Source organism: Melampsora larici-populina (assembly GCF_000204055.1).
Source record: "Melampsora larici-populina 98AG31 unplaced genomic scaffold MELLAscaffold_24, whole genome shotgun sequence".
NCBI classification, from domain to species: Eukaryota; Fungi; Basidiomycota; class Pucciniomycetes; order Pucciniales; family Melampsoraceae; genus Melampsora; species Melampsora laricis-populina.
The window spans coordinates 519,118-539,780 of record NW_006768788.1 but is presented as its reverse complement, the minus strand read 5'-3'; the positions used below and the strand labels follow the sequence as shown (position 1 = coordinate 539,780).

General features: G+C 42.3%; 3 protein-coding genes across 3 annotated transcripts; 2 read left to right on the top strand and 1 right to left on the bottom strand.

The window, feature by feature from the left end:
- Window positions 1-6,283: 6,283 nt before the first annotated feature.
- Window positions 6,284-7,804, top strand: MELLADRAFT_88024 (uncharacterized protein; the record flags this gene model as incomplete). Its single annotated transcript, XM_007411330.1, has 6 exons — window positions 6,284-6,736; window positions 6,842-6,864; window positions 6,980-7,136; window positions 7,220-7,305; window positions 7,422-7,600; window positions 7,671-7,804. 6 exons carry the CDS (start codon window positions 6,284-6,286, stop codon window positions 7,802-7,804), a joined length of 1,032 nt encoding a protein of 343 aa, XP_007411392.1.
- A 2,001-nt stretch (window positions 7,805-9,805) lies between these two features.
- MELLADRAFT_107591 (uncharacterized protein) lies at window positions 9,806-12,633 on the bottom strand (the record flags this gene model as incomplete). The annotated part of the gene is made up of 5 exons (XM_007411209.1): window positions 9,806-10,542; window positions 10,610-10,724; window positions 10,794-11,680; window positions 11,906-12,022; window positions 12,096-12,633. 5 exons carry the CDS (start codon window positions 12,631-12,633, stop codon window positions 9,806-9,808), a joined length of 2,394 nt encoding a protein of 797 aa, XP_007411271.1.
- A 4,512-nt stretch (window positions 12,634-17,145) lies between these two features.
- On the top strand, window positions 17,146-20,046 carry MELLADRAFT_107590 (uncharacterized protein; the record flags this gene model as incomplete). The annotated part of the gene is made up of 1 exon (XM_007411331.1): window positions 17,146-20,046. The coding sequence occupies one exon, from the start codon at window positions 17,146-17,148 to the stop codon at window positions 20,044-20,046; it is 2,901 nt and encodes a 966-aa protein (XP_007411393.1).
- Between the last annotated feature and the right edge of the window lie 617 nt (window positions 20,047-20,663).

The following is a 20,663-nucleotide window of genomic DNA, read 5'->3' as shown; positions in this document are numbered from 1 at the left end:
AATTGAAGAGTGGTATCCAGGATGATCGGTGGTAGCAAAGCTCGGACCTCAGCGTGATGGCTACGGTCAGCGGTGCAGTACGGTATGGTCTTGACCGTATCGCAACTGGCCATTAAGCACACCAAAACGCCTGGTAGGGAAATCTGGTTACGGTCCAGATTACAATTGCGGGCACATTACATTATGATGACCGCGACAAAACCCGTAGTCACTACAGTTGACTATGGTATAAATATCTCCCAACTGAAAGGTTCATAAATTAGTCGGATGGGATACCAGCAGCCGTACCATTACCTCAAAATCTTTTAAAACCATTATCACAAAATAGAGAACAAACTGGAATTGAATCGGTGATTGGAAAGTGCTCAGCAAAAAGCATTGTAATGAAATATCCAAAATGTAGTTATTGAGCAGGTTTCCCCTTGAGTCGTCTTGGTAAGCTCAAAGACAGAAGAAAGTCCTTTAAATGGTCTTGAGGGAGCTTGGTAGTACCTTTCCTCATTGATATCCACATATCTGTCATCATATTGATGAAGCAATGGCTTTGTTGTCTATGACTGTGCTCTAGTCTTGGAACTAACTCCGACTACCACTGCAGGAGAAGGTTGTGGAGACCAAAAATCTTATCAGTTGATCATTAGACCATCTCGTGATTTCAGCTTGACTTCTGGTGCCAATGCTCTCACTCACATTGGAAAGAAACATGTCCCATTACTTTTCGATTCTGGAAGACGACATGGATCAATGGTCAAATCTCATTCTCAAGGGATAAAGCCTGATGAAAATTGGTCAGGCAACCCAACGCTTACAGCAAGAACTTTAATCAATACCAAAGCTTCACAACTAAGTGTAAGCGTAAGTGATTTTGATTTATCAAGGTACTCATTTTTGATCTTCTTTGTGTGTTAAACCTTCAATAGTCATCAGCCTTGGCTGCGCTTGTGACTTATCTCAATAAATGTACCATGCATCAACATGATGATGTTGAACCTTCTGAGGATGTTATCAAGTTCACAAGTGTGGAAATGATCCGAGTAGGAAAGTCTACAAATCCTATACATCCAACCAAGCCTAAGATCCTCAGTGCTTTGAGCCCTACAAAATTTAGTAGACCAAAACTTATCATTAGAACAAGACGAGCCAAGCACCTGTGGTCAAAGTCTATCAGCTTTGTACATTATTATGCATCTTTTCTTTATTTTTCCTGTCTCTTGTTAAAAAGTTACTCTCAATTATATGTATCATCTGTTTTTTTATATTTTAAGTACCATGATGACCAAAATCTGAGCTTCAGATGGCCATTGTGATACGTTACGTTAAGGTCCCACCGTACCATGACCAATTTTTGGCTACGCCCCCCCCCCTATAACGCTACGACACGGTTGGTCCTGAATACGGTTCACCGTAACGTTATGGATAATTCATAACGTTATGGTGGATTACGATGAGGTCCGAGCATTGGTGGTAGATAAGACACAGGTTATGATAAATCAAGTGGTATGTAGTATCATATTTTTTTGTAGTCACTTTAAGATATATGGAATGTGTTTTGGATTGAATCTTAAACCTCAATGTGAACTTCAGATTCCTCAAATCAAGGGGTGCTTAATCAACATCAAGAATCTACTGATCTCAAATCTCAACCTATTACTTCAAACTCAGCTGATGTAGCCCATTTGAATGAGGGTGGTAGTCATACACCTCCAGCATTTGAGAGGTTCCTGGATGGTAAAGTGGGTCCTAGGAACCAGATTCCCCTTCTGCTACTGTTGAACAGCTCCATAAATTTTTCCCAAGTAGGCTTTTTAATATATGTAGCCAATTTTTCAAAATGCTTGTCTGAATCTGAACAAAATTACAGCACATATTACATGGGATCTTCTTTTCCAGATGAACAGTTAACTGATTTGATCTGTATGTAGCAGATAGCTAAGGATTCACTCAGATGTTTGCACATGTGTATCATATGCTTCAAGGCTCAGTTGCACAGTGCAAGATGATTTCATGACAAATTCTATTCTTAATCATGTTCCCAGTTTAGATCACTTTCCCACCTGGGAACCTATTTAATTGTGGCAGTGATAGTGGTCATTATTTTAAATACATTTGCAATCCATCAAGTATCTTCAAACTTAAACAACTGCAATCCTCTTCCAATAACTTTGATGCTTGATTTCTTCCCAATTTGTACATGCCATGTTATTGATATGGGGTTAATTACAAAAAAATAGAAGAAAAAATTGGCAATGAGATAATGAAAGGGATAATAAAGAGTCAAGGTTTGCAGTAATGTGAGATGATGAAGTATCTAAGATCAAATAGTTGATTGATTGTAGGAGAGCTGTATGGATGCAATGAGACCAAAATAATGACAAGAAATATGTCTTTTTATAGCCTGGCTCTGTACTTATAGGCAAGGTAAAGGTTCAGGCAGGACTGATTTGAAAAGCAAATTACTCTCAGAAGCAAAGAAATGTAAGATCACCATAAGAAAGCACTCTAAAATTGACAAAGGGTAGAAAGCAAACATGAAGTGTGATATTTGAATAGGGTGAAAGGATTGAAACAAAAAGCACCAAAATGTGATTGGGTTAAAATTGAAATCAAAAGTAAAAACAAATCAATGAATCTGTTAATTGAGTGATTGCAAACACCTTGGGTGCACTAAATGCACCTATCAACAAGGTTTCCATCACTCAAAAGTTCAACTAATTCAGCTTTCTTGGACAAGAAATCAGAACAAAAGACACTGTAAGTGCCAAAAAAAGAAGAACAATGTGGTATGGAGGGCACTAACATTGCTAGACCCAGTGTATCCAACCAACAGACAGGAGGAGAGACTGGAACTCATGTGAGAGGTCCATCTTTTTGGTTTTTAGATATTCATAGCTGAAACCCATTTTTGGAGTTTGAACTTTTTTCTAAAGTGCTCCAATGTTTTATTACTATAGCTCATCTTGTAGATCTCATGGTTCTGATCAATACTTGACATAACATGACCTACTTCTTATGTGTGATGAATGTGTAGTTGAGTTGTAAAGATTGATAAAATAGGCTTTTTGTGTTGTAAATGCTGTTACATGTGTGTATGTAAGTGCAAAAGTCAAAATTCACACCATTCTCTTTGATTCCTTATGACTTGCTCACAAATCCTCTGTTAGTGAGGCTGAGATTGCCAAAGCCTGCCCCAATCAGATCAAGTTGGTTTGTGAGAGGGAAGCCACGGGTGAATCTTGAAAGGCTGTAATAGCTGAAACTGGCATGAAGCTGCTAGGTACTGCACTGAGAGTTTGATTTGGAGTGTTGGTGATCACAGCAACGGGGTTATCCAAATATGGGTGAGAGTCTGATGATGTGCTGGAATCAAGAGGGGGCTTTGTTGTCTTCTGTTTGTGTGGCATATTGGATTGATTGAATGAGGAGAGAGGGTTTTTGTGAAAGTTTTTCTTGTGATTTTCTTTCCACGTTCCTGGCACACAGCATGAAATGCAACTGAAATTGAAGTAGTAGTATTTGGGTTATCTAATCTTAGATTCATTCCTTTCTTATTCTCTATTCCTCTTATATCAATGACATCATTTTCTTACTAATGTTATGATATCATCGCTGTGTGTGCTATATTTGCTGTGTTCTTGTTGACTGAATCTTAGGTATAAATAGGTGTTGATATTCTCTATTTGTTTTCCTTCTCTTCACCGATTTTTACCTTTACTTCAAGCAGGTAACTTCTGCTCTCATTGGTCACAGAGATAGTAATCTCTTTCTTAGCTAATATAATTAGCATTGCTTCAGTCTGATAGCCAACTCGCAATTACTGAACCGGGTGTACCAAATTTTTGGTCAACCGGGTCAGGTTTAAAACAGCTAATGAAAATACAAACCCCCCTTTTAATTGTGGGATACAAAGTAGAATCCGGACATCTGCCCGGCGTTGTGCCCGGAATTATTTTGGCAGTAAATTTTGATTTTCTGGGCAAAAGTCCGGGTCCAGAATTCAAATTTATTGCCAAAAAAAATCTGGGCATGAGGCCGGGCATGTGCCCGGATTCTACTTTGTATCCCATAAATGAGTTCAGATACAACTTAACTAAGTCCATCAAAAAGAGCAGATGGACTTAATTAAGTTAGGGTTCAAATGCTCTTGGCTTTTCAAAGCTTCACACCAAATTCACTATCCATTTTCCCAAGCTTTGTGGGTCATGTATCAGTCAAGGGCCTGTTTGGCTGGAACCCAAAAACTTGAGGCAACTTGAGGCTTCTGATGTGCAAAGAATGGTTTCCTGCGTCCAAGACGTAGTAAGAATCTTTGTCTTATTGTGTTATTGTGATGAGAAAGATCTTTGGATAAAAGACTGCTTCAAGATTAAATCCCTTCACCCGCTTGACCCTTTCCAATCAAGACTATTGAAACACTGGTAAGCTCATCAAGGCTTCTGAGGATGAGTTTGTTCTTGTTGTCATCCATGCTCCTCAATGGTGGTGGAAGCAAATTCTTTCCTTGAGCCATTGACTGATTGTTCCTTGGTCTTTTAAGCTCTTGGCATCGGAATGACATTCATCATCATGGGATTCGAGAACGGAAAACATGAACGGATAGCTATTTCAACTTGTACATACTCGACTCAAGATCTCTGTCATCCAAAGTGAGCTTTACTTTAGTGCTTACCACAATCTTGCAGTTGAACACGGAGATAATCACAAGAGACCCGCAAGATGGGAACGTATATGGTGATTGCAAGAGATCACATATGAGCTTTGACTTTACTAATACTTGAGTCAATTATGAAAAAAGGCAGTGTGCAAAAAGTTCACACAAAGAAACCTGCTTTTCTGGTGCTAGCTTCGATTAGAACTCTTCAGGGGTTAGTGGGGTATTGAAAAACTCAACAAAAGTCCCTTCAGCCTTGTCAGCTCAAGTATGTACATACCTTGAACACAGGTAGACTAGAAAAAGATACAGGAAAGATGAAAAAAGAACCCAGAAAAGGCCAAGGCATGATGGAACTCTTTCTCGCGAGTCGCAACCTCGCTCGCAGTGATGGACTTGGTTGACTTGTTGATGGAACTATGTTAAGTCATTTTTTGGTTCAATGACACACCCATAGTTAATGCGATGAGTCCCTTGTAATACAATAGGGGTACACAAACATCTCAACCCGACCTTAAAAACCCATCCAAAAAACCCGTGCCAACCCGATTGATTTTGAGTTTTTGGCGCTAAAAAATCCAAAAATCAATCGGGTTGCCATGGGTTTTATTAGGTCGGGTTGAGATGTTTGTGTACCCCTAATTTGATTTCTGTTGGGCCTCATGATTCGTTAGACTGCGACTACTTGAGCCTTGATTTGCTACATTCCCATGTTACCGATGCAGTTTTGACAGAGAATTGACCACCGTCAATCGGCGTGAGGTTCGGGTTGATACGAAGGGACCACTTTGTGCCCGGCAATATCACGTCAGAGTGCGTCAACGGTCCACGTCTGGACACATCTTTTTTCTAGTAAGCTCCGTCACGTAGTACAGCGCAAATCACCCTGCGCAATTCAGGCCCGCGATGGATCATTGCCATTCCGATTAACTTCCAATCAGAAATGATGCGTGTGATTGGTTAGATTTGGCCCATTCTTCGCATTTTGATCGCCCTTCATCGCTCTCTTACGATATTGTTGAATCGTACATGATGTCATGATACAAATCGCGGCTCGTGATGTAATTTTTGCGTGATCAGATTGCTTTGTCAAGAGACCGCAATTCGAGGAGATTTCGCCCCTCAAGGTTCACCAGTGCCCGCGTCTCTTGTCAAGTGCGTGATTATTATGATGTGCAACGCGAACATACATTCCCATGTACTATCTCTTGCAAAAAGAATGAAAAATCAAGAGAAAGTTTTTGGAGTTGAGGCCCGGGCGCATATGGATCTAGCCGGAATGTTGGCGCATTCTGACAGCCACAGATTGCCAATGCATGACCTCCTCAACTTTTTGAGTTGATTTCGAGGGCCGTGCTGCCACCGTGGTGCTGCCTGGCAGAGGCGATTTTGAGATGCTCATGCTTTACAAGGTCAAACTGTAGTTGACAATGAAGCTCAATAAAGCCCACCCACAGCGCTTTCCAAGCTTATATAGTCTGCGGTCTCTGCTTTCAGTCGACTGTTTCTTTACCCTTTCCTCTTCAGTTATCACCACACATTCGTTTTTCGCTCTCGATACATTTATCCGCTGGTCTAAATTTCTCACTTCCTTGAGATTTATCATTCCTTACATTCAAGATTACCACGCACAAGATGTTTCGATCATCACAACCTTCGCGTTTCATTTATTCCGTTTTTCTTATGGTGGCTATCATACACAGCCAAGTCAGTGAAGCACTCCCACATGACGGGGGCTGTAGAGTCAGAAAGCACCCCAGCCACACGAAGATCTCTTATATCCCTGACAATAAAATGAATACTGGGTCGCAAAACTTGTCGGGTGATCCTCACCAAGGATCTTCTGAAGGGACATATGTGGCAGCCCCGCATGGTGCTCACCATTCTCTCTACCCAAATAAGACCAGTTCCAACATCTATATGTCAACTAGGAATGATCCAAAGGTCAACGATACAGAAGAAACACCTCGTAATGACACTCAGCCGAAAAAAAATTCCACTGGTGGTCTAGTCCCACAACCCGCACCTGCCCCAGCTCACAATGGAACAGGATTATCCCCAAAGTACAAAGGCACAGGCACCATGTGGGTAAGTCATCACCCTAAAAAGGCTTGAAACTCTGCATCATCGACATTGGTTCATGATCCATATTTCTGATTATATGTGCGTTTCCGCACCCCTTCTGATCTTTAGGGTGGAAATTGGAAAGGTGGAAAGTAAATACCAAAATTCAAAAATTTCTTCTGGATATTTGCGTCTCAAAATAATACACTTGCGTAACTAAACTGACCGCGTTGTCCAAATTTCATGTTTTCCCTTTCCAAAAAAAAGCTGTGACTTCAAGGATTGGGATCCTCCAGCTGGTTTTCCTGAAGTTGCTATGGCTGGAAACTTATGGAACAGTGCGAGCTTGTGTGGGTCATGTGTCGAAGTTACTGGTCCCACCGGAATGAAAAAGGTAGCAATTGTCGGAGATTCATGTTTCTCGGTAGGTTTTTTTTCTTCAGTTTGGATTGGTGCGCTCCCTGTTCTATCTGATGTACGCTGATGTTGATAAAAACATTCAAAAAGTGCTCCAATGACGGACTGGATATGGACCCCGTGATGTGGAACGCAGTCACAGGAAATGCGTCGCCTTCCGCCTTACCGATCACTTGGTATGTCCCTCTAGTCTCTGCCTGCCTTCTTGAATTATGTTGTTTGTCTATATTGTTTGGCAGAAGTGTGCATGGATACAAAACACTTACATATGCAAACTTTGCTTCTTTCTTAGGGAAATTGTTCCCTGTGGCTTCCCCACTCCACTTAAGATCATCAACAAAGAAGGAGTTTCGAGATATTTCATGTCAATGCAAATCGCAGGCGCTAACCAGCCAGTCCACTCCGTCGAAATCTCAACTGACGGTGGTCAATCCTGGACCAACACTACCCGACAGTCGAGTGATAACTTTTGTTCGTCACCTAGACTTTGAGCTTTCAGAGCTCTAGCTTACCTGATGTCTCGGTTCTTTTCAATTCATAGTTCAACTCTCGAATCCGCCCAAGGATTCTGCCACTGTTGCTGTCAAGGTGACTTGCGCTAGTGGTAAGAAAGTTGTCGCTGATAGGGTAGATTACTCTCGTCCAGGTATTGCGGCATCGGCTGAGAACTGCTGAGACAAATCTCCGTTCGAAATTGCCTCATTTTTTCACTCTGCGATGTTTCCTTCTTGAAAGGCGTTGTACGCTCCAGGAAAGGAAGCTCTAGCCTCCGATTACGACCATCTTCTCAAGCTGATTGTGTGATTGCGACTTATTCTGCTCTTCCAAAAATTAGTTTCTGGTGAAAAGGAGCTGCAGCCTCCGATTATAATTATTATTTCAAGTTTATTGTTTGATTACAACTTATCCTCATCACTTCAAAAGATGAGTTTCTGTATCGTATATTTTGCACGTGGTGGGATCAGCGGTTTAGAATCCAAAATTTGATCAGTCATCGCCCTATGTATCAGAAAAGTTTCGAGAGGAAATTGCATCCTGAGTCATAGATATCAAATTGACTCACATGGATGATCAGCTACAGCCCATGCCTCTTTGTATGATAAGCATGGATTCACGAGAACATCCAACCCAAAGCAATTAAGACAAAATGAATTGGTGTATGAGTGAGGGTATCAAATCGTACCTATGACTTCAAATTGTTGAATGCGATCGGCTTGATGGCTTCAGAGGACTCATTTTCCCTACATATGTGGGTTTTGATGAGTTTTCACAACATCGCACCTTGGTGGAACCTCTGGCACAAGTTGAAAGGACAGCCCAAAAGATTACGTAGACTGCAAAGGACAAATATATCTTATTATCTTGTATCGCCCTCAAAGTTAAACATGGCTAGATGATTGAGGTGAGACCTCTTACTCAAGAGAACGGATCTATTGTTGGAAAAAATGTGTTGGAAGCAGAGAAATACAAAGAATGAGCCAATAGACTACCAAATTTGGACTACAGATGTGATCATGTGTCGATCGCCAGCACCTACTCTTGGATTATCAGATACAATTATCTGAGAAAGACCATGATCTCCACAACATATATCTTGTATCCGCATCTTGACCACACCAAGGAGTTGAGGGTGTACAAAACCATGTTAGAGGCCATATTTTCTTCAAGTTGATTGGCCTGTGGGATGATGAATACTTTCTAAACCCTCAACTCTAACAATAAGGACTCAATGCCTGTTGGGGCTTTTTTCGGGTCTGCGTCAGAATGTAGAGTTAAGATGCTCTTTATCAATGTAACACACGCTACACTCTGCAACAAGGTGTCAACATACAGTAGCATCGGATATCAGAAAGGCATTCCTAGCATGGCAGGAGGAAGGAAGCAAGTAGTTACAACCGAGTGCCGAGAAGAGGTCTGTGGGAGCTTTTGAGAGGTGAATGTCAAGTTCAGAGGTTTGTCAATCTTGCGTGTGAATGGTGCCCCTGCGGGTACTCACAACACTCATACAATGCCAATTACTGAATTATATTAAGTTGGGTTCAAAAGAGCTGTGTTTACACCCTGGGTGATATTTTAATTATGTATTCACAAGAAAACTAGAATGTGATAAATCCTTTGACTGCACTGAGACCAAAACCAAAATCACCCACAAGAACAAAGTAAAAAAAGTGAGTTTTAGAAAGACTGCTCGAAGAAGACAAATTTGACTTTAACTAAGTGAACGGAGGTGGAACGAAGAAAACAAAAAAACTGATGTAAAAGTAAACAAATTCTTCCACTATCTGAATACCTTTAGTCCATTCCTACTCAGCGCTGTTTTTCTTCTTTTTTTCATAGTTTTGAATTATTAAGATATATGTAGGTATTCTTGACATGAATTAGTCGGAGTCAAATTCCGAGGGAACAGCTTGAAAAAATGATGTTATATATGCAAGTTCCTTTGATAAGATAGAAGGAACGGAAAGAAACAGAAACCCAAAGTCTGATATACCCCAATAATAAAAGAAACAGTCAAGAATATTTCTACCTCTTGACCGATTATCGCGCCGCCAAGGTATATATATATATATATTGTGTTGAATCGTGACCATGATTATGTTGGACTGCTGGAAAGGCTGTAAAGTTATGTGTCGCATGTTTCTAGTCTTTTGTTTTGCGCAATGTAGTGCTAGGATACTATCGAGCGGCGGTAACAAGATACTGGCCCGTGACTGTTTTTTTATCATCCTTCATGATCGATTTGGAGTCATGGGGACTTCGATTTGGCATATTGCTATTATCTGAAACGCTTCTCATGTTATCCGGTTGTGGTAAGTTGTTGCGCTCAGTACCCATACTGGAGTTGACACGTAAGTGTGTTCCATAGTTCATCGAGGCATGTCTAGGCGCACTCGCAGGGCCCGATAAATGCTGAGATGAACCGAGTGATGAAGGTGCGTAGGGAGAAGAAGCATAATAAGATGGCGCCGATGATAGAGGAGGACCGAGTAGATCTGGACTGAAGCCGTGAGGCATAGTCATCATATTTGTCGAAAGTGATGAATTATCGATCGACCCCGTTGAGAGTACTCTTCCCATCTGCAGTTGACCCATATTCATCAGGTTTCCGGAAGAGCTGGGACCGGAGCTCATCATCGTATGAGGACGATTGGATGTCATGTTTCCGTAAGAGATGCCGGGGTGTGAAGAATTTGCCATCAAGCTCATTGTATGCGCGTTGGGGTTTCCAACTTGACCAGCCAAGTTTGAGGTGGAGCTGGAAGATGTCAGCGGTCGATGAGCCTGAAACTGGGAGTGATGGTGATGACTGTGATGATTCTTCTGGGCCTGTTGTGCATTCTTGTAAGGAGCAGAACGAGCTTCGGCTTCAGCTTTTTTTCGGGCTCTCCACTCCTTCCGAATTTCTTTGAACTCTGGAAAAATGAGGACAAAGGCGAATCGTAAGCATCAAGTCAAACTCAAGTGAACGACTGTACTTACCCTGCGGGAGTCTCTTGGGACCGTGTTTTTGCATGGTAATATGAGCATTCAAGTGATTCAGCGTTCCATAAGCTTTTGTACACCCGGGGTAACTGCAACTATATAGTCGCTCAATCTAGTTTAGAAGAAAAGACGTCAATTTTTTTGTTTCAACATAAGAGTCAAACAGAAATCAGAGCCTCACTTCATCGTACCGTCTTCGTGCCCTTTTTCTCGGTGCTACCGGCAGCATGTTGAAGTTATACATTCGGTTAGGAGCATCCACTGATCCCATTGGATGAGAGGACATAACACCATAGGGATTTGTCTGGTTATTTGTGGGGATTAGACTAGACTGCTGGATATTGCCATGTGAATGATCAGAGCCATTCGATATCATTCGTACATTGCCATAGACCGGAGAAGAGCTGTTAGAGGGTGGCTGAGAAGGATTAGAGCTCGGAATGTTGAGCCTCGGGATCCCATAACAGCCCGGCCGGCTATTTGCGTAACTGGCACCATACATTGGAACGTTCACAGCAGCATTCGCAGTCCCTGGACGAGAGTTTGCCGAGTAACCGGTGAGAGCGAAGGGACTGGTTGGGCTATTGGCGCTGTGGAGAGGAGTGGGGGGACCATATGAACTGTCGGGTCGCTCGCCGAACGAGGCTGACGTACCGGCGTGCGTATTGGGTCGAGCAATGTGATAAGGTTGCTGCGATGAGCTAGAATGAAGGTAAGGACTGCCACTTGCATTCTGGTCGGGTGGTAAAGATATACTATGTAGAGTCGGAGATGCTGAACTGTACATTAGTTGCCCTGGTGGTGTGGGCTCACACTGTCGTCCGGGTGGAGTAAGCTGAGAGGTCAGTGAAAGAAGACTAGACTGCCCTTGATCGGGTGCGATTGACTGGTTCATTGATGATTTTCTAGAAGCCACGCTATTGACAGTGATGAGAGCCTGTAGACTTGGTTTGGTGGGCTTTTCCGAGTTCTTGGGTTCGGCCACCGCAGGTGATGTATGGGTGGAAGTAGTATTATTTGACCCATCAGTGTTGGTCGATGATGTTCGGCCAGATGAGTTGTGATAGCCTTCGAGAGGATTTTGTATTGTGACGTTCAGATGGGTGAGAAAGAACAAGCGAGGTGCATGCGGTGTTGTTCAAGATGGATCGGATCGGCCGAGGAGGAGGGAGTGAGGATCATACAGTCATCAGCCTCAGCTCAAGGTATCAGCTCAAGGTATCGGGACCCAATAGACTGACTGCACCGATATGTAACGCGATACAGCATAATAATGGAAATTGATCGACCAACCTCCATCACCAAACAGACCTGCACTAGCAGAAGAGTAGTCATAGCCATGGTTATAATTTCCGGCGGCCCATCCAGCACCAGGAGCGGTCATGGGTCTTGTATTATGGGTTCCGATGTCTATTCGGACGAACATAATAGTGATCAGTTTGTGGGATGATGTCGGTGTATTGAGAGCCACAGAAGGACGGACCATGGCTAGGGTAATCGCCTGATCGCTCTGCTGGGCTCTCTGGGTTTGCCATACCCAACGGAGATGGGCCTGCAGCCAATAAACAGGCTCGTTGGCTCAGCTTCGCCGGAGCGGCACCGGTAAGGATAGTGAGACCCTGGCGACTGTTCCGACGAACGTTCTCTTCATCCGTCGGGAAGCCTGTTGATGTACCCGAAACTGGGCTCACATCCTCCGTACCTCCAATGGAGGTTCGCTCTTTGACGTCGCTGTTCGAGGTAGATGGGAAGGTAAAGGGATACTGATTGGCGGTACCGGGACGGTCCCCTAAGGTTGCGGGGGATATTGATCCAGATGGTGTCCTAGGCAAAGCTGGGCGATCTGTTTGCGTGACAATTCCCAGTTCACATTGGCCCTCGTTGGATTCGTTCTTTGGAGCAACTGGAGTGATGTTGTGATCATCCGTCCGAGGCTCGGGGGCTGAAGAATCGTTAGCTGGAACAGTAAAAGAAAAGAAAGCTTCGTGTTGCTGCATATCCAGTTTGGATTGATGTGACATTTGATAGTATACGACTCGGGGGTCTCCAATCGAACTAGTAGTTTGGCGTTCGATGCAACCCGGATAGACCGTTGGATGGTACTCCCAAGATGATCAAGCTCAGAGAGGGATAGGAGCCAAGCTAAAGTATTTTGAAGAAGAATTAGACGCAAATTATAAGTACATAGGAGGGATCGAGCAGCTTAGTCAAAGAGGGAACAGGAAAGTATATGATGAAAGGGTCGTTAGTGCTGGGGCTATCACTCTTCTGGCTTGGTCAGGAGCCAAAGATAATGTGACTATGCGTCAAAAGCCAACAGATAGACAAGTCTCGTAGGATAAGTCATTGAAAAACAAATGTGTAGTTTGATTGCTTCAGCCCCGCTATCATTTTTAGTGCCTCATAGGGGCTCACAAGCGCATCCTCATTACTTTTGTTGAGCGTCTATGTAGATGCAAACTATGCATGCATTGGGAGGCATATAAGGCTGAAATGATGCAAACCAAGGGGCGGCAATTGAGAGGAGACTCGGAAGACGGAAACGGACACACTTACTGAGCTAGGCAAGAAGACTGAGGCACCATAAAACAGCAGAAGTGTCCTACTTTGTCCTAGTTGCTTGGATACTGACTGAAGTTGGCGAATAGGCTTGCGAGAAATGCTGAAATCGAGGGGAGGTCGCGAAGACTGGATGATAGACTGAAGACTAAGGGCACTTTTAGAAGAGGTGGCTGAATTGGTTCGAATCAGCCGCAAATGCCTTGAAAACAAACCACGCTTGCGCCTTATTGCGAGCGAGAGGAGGACGAGGGGCTTCTGGCTGACGAAGAACGAAAGTTGAAAGGAGTGTGTGAAGTAGCTTTAGCTTGCAAAGGGGTTGTGACACTAAGGAGCAAGAGGTGATAAACTGGTTTGAATATGAAAACCTGGAATAAATTGAAGGACTAGGATGACGCACGACGACAGACAGCAAGCTAAGAAGTTGACTTATCACAACCTGCGACGGCCTTCAGTTCCTCCTGGGCTCGGGTAAGCAAATGAGCAGGTTTCAAGGAAAAAGACTAGAGTGTGATGATCCAAGTGTCGTTGGCCGAAATGAGGAGGATACCAATCGGGAATCGATTGGATTTGAACAAAGTCGATTGAGCGAGAGTGAGAGTGAGAGTATGAATCCTGAGTAAACACTGAGATGAAAGAAGTTCAACACTTTAGAGCAATCGATAGACGTTTTGAGAGATCCATTGAGAAGGATAGTGAAGGAATTATTCCCTCCTATACCGCGTCTCAGGATTCTCCCCAATTGCTCTGGTAGCTCGCGACTCGGAACACGTCTGCAGTCGGCATTGGGTTGGCGTTGACTCTACCGAGCTTTGTTTTTTTAATTTGTGTATTCACGGTAGCACGTAACTCGGTGGGTCATCTGTGGTCAGGGATAGGCTCAACTCAATCGTTCCAAGGCTTTTTTTCTCCCTCTTTCTTGCATCCCGTCTCAACCTGGCTGTACGCTGTTTTCACTCTGCCTTCTCCTTCTTATGAACCATTGCTACTTCATGTCATTCCTTCAATTTGTACTCTGTTACATCTCACCCGTCCAGTCTTCTCAACTCTCAGCCCAAGAGTAAACGGGTGTGTCTGAAGGTAAGTAATCAGATAATGCAATAGGATTTTCAAATCAACAATCAATCAGACTCTCAAACAGAGACCCTATCGAGACCTGACAATTGTCGTCAGAGAACTCCGTCAACCTTGCTTTCTCTTCTGAGTTTTTCTTGACATCGCGCCAGCTTGTTCATCAATCACCATCTCTGCCCTGCCTATCGCCCCGTCGTATACTCCTGCAGCCTTGAATCTCAAACATCGATTCTGATGAATACCACTGTGCTTGACATCCTAGCAAACCACAAATTCTTCTCTCTGACTCCCTGCTTACATGAGGCCGTCTCCCTCGGATGAAATGGGTATTCGAGTTTCCTTACCATATATACAGCATCCCACAATTGAAGAATCACCGAACCCCTATCATTCACCCCCATTCACTCATGAGATGGATTGCGGAGCTTGCCCACGACAATATTCTTGAGCATCACCTGATAACTCAGTGGTAAGCAGCATTGTTCCAGCAATGACGGTAGATCTGGTGCCACATGTCGCAAGTCATCTGTGTCTGATAAGCAATGTCGCTGCACCTGAGCAATGGAAAAACCATGGCTTGCACTCTCATCACCTAGGATTATGCAGCACATCAAACGGGAGCTCTCATCTAACCCATAAATTTTGGCTCCTCAGATGTAAGAATATTAGTCCTGTAATTGTACATAGTCTACGGTAGCACTGGCAGTAGGGAATCTTTTGTCTAATTTCTGAGTGCAAGGGAATCCTCACACGTGAACACCCCGTTGGTCACATTCACATCAAGTAGTATCCACAGTGAATGAGGGGAAACGACATAAGCGGAACTTGCGTGATTAGGACTATGGGTTTGACGGCATGTAAAAGCACTCTCAGTCGAAAAAATGCATGATAACTCTTATTCGGTCTTTGAAGTAATCTCTGATATGATTCGATCGTGAAGAATTAATTTACAGGCCCTATAGAATGAGAATCTCAAACGCGTGAAGAGTCTGCGGAGGAAGCATACATACTCGACGTCCTCTTGAGCAATATCTGCCCCCCAATCACATAAACCAGAGTGTGTGCTGGAAAGTGAAGACACTGCCAGCTAAGAGATTCGATTGTGAAAAACAACTCTCGCGCAATTTTGTTTCTCCTAGTCTGAAGATAATATACCTTGCTACTAAACATATATGCAGAGATGATCTGAGGCCTGACACAAAAGATTCTGTTCATCAGTAGCTCGATCGACTGCTGGGCGACGAATCCGATGTGCGATATTTACGACTGCCAGACTATGGTATGTTGGTCGAAATCAAGGACTTTACTACGAAAAACTACCAGTGAGACCATGAAGTATGGTGGGTTTTGGCCGCAAGAAGAGGCTCAGCTGGAGCGCTCTTTTTCTCATGACACACACGGCTGCCTCATATTTCAGTTTGAAGAATGATCACTACCCATAGGTACTTCGCGCGGTCCTGACTCGAGGATAATACACACGAAAAACAAAAGTCCCCGAGGCTGGGCGTAAAATTTGGCATCTGGGGAGGGAAGCCGTGATATTTGGTGGCCTATTACAACGGGAGGTTCTGCCATAGTTCTAGCCTACTGTAAACCCTAGCGTTAGCGATTGAGGCCACCAAGAGCCTTATGGCCATACCTTCATAAATCGGCTGTCGTCAATCTGAAATGTCGGTTGATCCACACACAGGCCTCTTTTCCGCACAAAGCATTACGGTCAAGCCAATCGCTCGACTACCGGATCTAAACCACATACCTGAGCAAGGAAAGGATCATGTACGTAAATTGGCAAATGAGCGTCAAAAACCCACGCGAATCGAGTGACATCCAGTAAGCGAAGTCACGGTACACATGCAAAACTACCCACCCGATGAAAATTTTCAGTCGACCAGAAAAGCCCAACTGAGGCTGTAAAGTGATGGAAGTCCCAAAATTATTGAGATGATCGACCTGGCCCAAGCTTCATGAAGAGCGTTAGGACATGCATCCCTTTTCACATCCTGACAAAGTTGAACATTGAGATCGCCACGTACTGATATTCGTAGATAGTTTGTATTTAGTTTGTATCTTGTATGTTACTGTCTCGAGATGGAACTTGCAAATGTGTCAGGTATATCATAGGAGACGCTATCTTGGAACAGAAAATCGAACACTCCTGGTGAGGTCCATAACAGCCGCCTGTGATAAACTACCTGAAAACTTCCCTCAAAGTGGCAGAGGAAGCCCATTTTTTTATCCCTAGAATGCGTAAGTCAGCAAGAAAATTGATCTAGAGTCTCTCATCAGGATCATGTAGATCGGACAGGCTTGGTAACTCCACGTCCATCCTAATTTATCTGAGGGATCAAAAAATATGTGGATATACCCTCGAGCCAACTCCTGATTGCCTTTGGAAGAAAGTCCAGTGTAGAATCTGGTACTATTTTGCTTGATCTAACATTCAAAACTCATTCCAGCTTGTTTTTCAAGGGGGCATGGCTTCCTTTTTCAGGTACATATGTGATATGTAAAAATCTGGATGCATGCGTGCATGTGCGCTGATGTATGGTAAAGAACTAGAAGCGCAAGACTCATCCGCTGCGCTTGATGATTATTTTTGTATTTTTTATGGTCCACTTGGGCTCAACATCTGTGGGTTTCAAACTCCGGTAAAACACCGGTGGGTAAAACCAGATCTGAGCCTTCAAATGTTTATATATCATACTCGGCTAACGGACTGGTCAGGACTGGTCGCATTGTATAAATGTCTGAAATAAATATTGGATTACACGTCTTGGTCAAATGTTTTGGATCATTGGATTCATATGTAGGTTATAACATAAAAAGAATGGTGTCTTGATCGCAACACTATCTTATTGAGCCATAATTCACTCATGATCTCCTACATATACACTGTCACCATGCTTTGTTTGGGGCCAGCAAAACTCTTTTCAATCATCATCTTAGGATTATGGAATTTTCAAAGCTGTTCAGGACTTCAATCATATAGACATGAATTACCAGGAGTGCAAAATTCTCATCCTGATCTTACTCCAGCATTTGGAATAGAAGCATCCAAAAACCCTTCTTCTAGACAAAGTTTTCAGCAAGGTCCATCTACCTTTGGACAAAATCAAGAAATAGGCCATCATCAACATCACTGTGATGGCAAAGGAGGATTTGATCAAGGAAACATCCAATTGATAGATTTTAACCCTAGAATGGAAGGTTCGATGAGAAAGACACCAAAGAACCCACATCAAATTACATCTGGACTTTCTAGTATGTACACCTCACAACAAGGGCAACACCTTCCACAAATGGAATATAATGGGTTTGGGAATTACAGGACATATGAAAGCACTTTCAACAATATACATCCTCAAAGAAATCTAGCCCATTTTCCAAGCATTTACCCCACAGGTCAACCCTCTTTAACAGAAGAAGAGAATACTCATGTTTACACACCTTATGATGTTTTCCCCTCAGGGCCTGAGAGCATCCAAATGCATCTTCAATCATATGATTCAAACTCCTTCGGCAATATTGGCTCAAGTGAACCTGTTGAACATCTTGAAGCATCTCAAGAGGATATGTTGCTCCAGAGAGAAGTCATTCCATTATATCAAGAGATTAGACAGGGAAATATGGCAAGCTCAAACAGCAACCCAGGATCTTTGACAGAGTCCTTTTCTGGCGATCAACATGAAACTCTCTTGAGAGGCCCAATAGAGAATCTCCATACAGGCTCAGCTCACAATGGACCAATTATATATGCCCAGCCATACTTGGATTATGTACAACATGGACATGGCTTACAAGAGGAAAGCTCAACAAACAATGTCATTTTTGATCATGGAATACATCCCCATGAGATTGAAATACCAACAGGAATTAACTCCAACCATTATGTAGATTATGAATCACTTGAACCACGTGAGGAGTCCTGGCTTGAAGATATCTGTCCAGATCTGTATAGCAGTTCATACTTAAAGGGCGGCCACTGGCCAGCAGGTTATATTCCTAACACAGTAACCATAGGAAATAATGTGAAATTGAACAGTAAGAAAAACTTAAAAGATCTTTTGATTCCCACTGACAAGAAGGATATAAATCAAAATCCATCAAAATCACATCTTCAAGACACTTCAGTTACAGCAGGACCCCAAGCTGTTGTGTCAATGGATGATTTTACTGCGGCACTCAATGGCTATTCTTACATGAAAAATCCCACAAATGGAGATGAATCATATATGACAAATCAGAACACATTTAGGATAGATGATGAGCTGAATTTAGATCAAAGCAAGAGGAAATGGGCCAACACAAGCGCCAAATTGTCAAAGATATCTAATAAGAAAAGCAGAAATAATCTAAAGGGTGACCTTAAAAATACAAATGAAAGCTCAAGTCATCTTGCTGAAGATAATCTTCACACTTCCAAGACAACAAAAACTTCTGGGAGATATAGATCATCATCATTGATCAAGCATTTGGATGGGGAAGATCAATACCATATACCTACAATGAAGGATAACTTTAAGCTGTCCCAAAGTATTGGAATAATGAATGTGAACAGATCATTTACTCTTTGCTATGAGATATTTGATTGGTTCCATGACATATACAAGAGAATAAGTGTAAAATGTAAAGACAATTCTGAAATCAAAGCTTTAAGTTATGCACTGAGGAATGCATGTCATGGGATTGTGATGAGTTTTCTTGGTATTCTCAAAGCGTTTGAGTATGATGGAAGTGGGAAGGATAAACTCCAGGATCTACTAGATGATGGTTGGAGGTACATGCAAAATCTTTTTGCTCATTGGAAGATTGCAGAACCTCAAGATTTTGAATTTGGGAAGCTGACAAGATTTCAGACAGAGTGTGATATTATGATCCCTGGTTGGCAGCTAAAATATCTGAAAGGCATCAGATCTGTGGATTCATTACCATTCACATTGATCTGGTATCTTGCACATACCTGGTCCATAAAAGAAGGGAACAAAAGAATTCCAAAAAACATCAACTTGGAGATATTGATGGAAGTATACAAACTTGATGTTAGTTCAACAGAAGGTGGATTGTATTCAAGGAGTGGAATCAGGAATGATGTATTCTGGGGAGCAGATCAATTTTCAAGAAAGTTGCAGCTTGCACTTGGAAGTGCAGAAGATTTATCACAAAGGAAGCCTCTACTCATTTCTGATGCAGCACAGTTCCACACAGGCATTGGCAGACAGATGTGCAAGCATGTCCACATCTTTTTTGAAAAGCTGATCCATGATCTAATATCTTGTTACAAGGAAAGCAATCACAATAGTTTTCATGAAAGTCTCAATGATGTTGCAGCCAATATACCTATCAAAATACATTCATCCAATATAAATTTGATTGTTCAAGCAGTCAGCTTTGCACAGTACAAGATCACTGTTTCATATATGGGCGCAATCAGGAATTTTTACAAGAAAGAACTATCTGAGGAACAAATTAAGGTTTTGCTTATGGATGCATGGGAATTTCTCAACAAAATCTATTCTAGATGGCTAGAGATAGATTTCCAACCCAAAAACCATCCAGATCTCTTTCTTTTTGGACAGATAGACACATCTGATTCGATCATACTAGACAATCCTACATTGATGTTCAACATTCACATACAAGACAGGCATTATACACCAAAGAAAGCTGTCCTGAATCTTTTGAGTTTTTGGAACAATACCTTAAGAACAAAGATTCAAGGATCAGAAGAATATTTGGGGTTCCCTGTGGAATGCATTCCATCACAGCAACTCTATCACAGGGATCCTTACTGTGTAATATGAATGTGAGGAATTGACCAGTGTTTTGGATATCAGGTTGAGTCTATTCATTATGTATTTGATATCTTTTGACTCATCTAAATTGATTGATTCTTCTCATGTTACATGTGATCCAAATTTATCAGGGCAAGAATCTTGGTAAGGACACTCAAAAACCCATGGCCATTGGCTACAACACAGTCTTGTAGTTGTTATCTAGTATCAACACAGTGGGATCTGTGAGAGGCTAAGGGATATGCAAGCAAGGCAGAGCAAAAGCTCTTCTCAAAGAATATCTGCAACTAAAAATGGCAATTTAACAGGATCCCCCAATCAGCCTGTTTGAGCCTGACTTTTCATCTTTTCTCATTTCTTTCATTGTAGCTTGTTTTCATTTTGTCTCTCATTTTCAAAATTTGTCAAGCAGCAATATCACAAAATGATTATCCTATCAGTACATTCAGTTTTGACATTATGAACCATATACATCTATTATAGTCCCCTTCAGTCCACAGCAGTTCCAATTGTTATTGAACCAGTATCTTTCCAATCATTTCTTTGTTTCCTGCCCACCACCCTTTTGTCAAACATAGGGTCAATTTTCACAAGGTACATTGTCATTTCATTCACTTTCTCTCAAC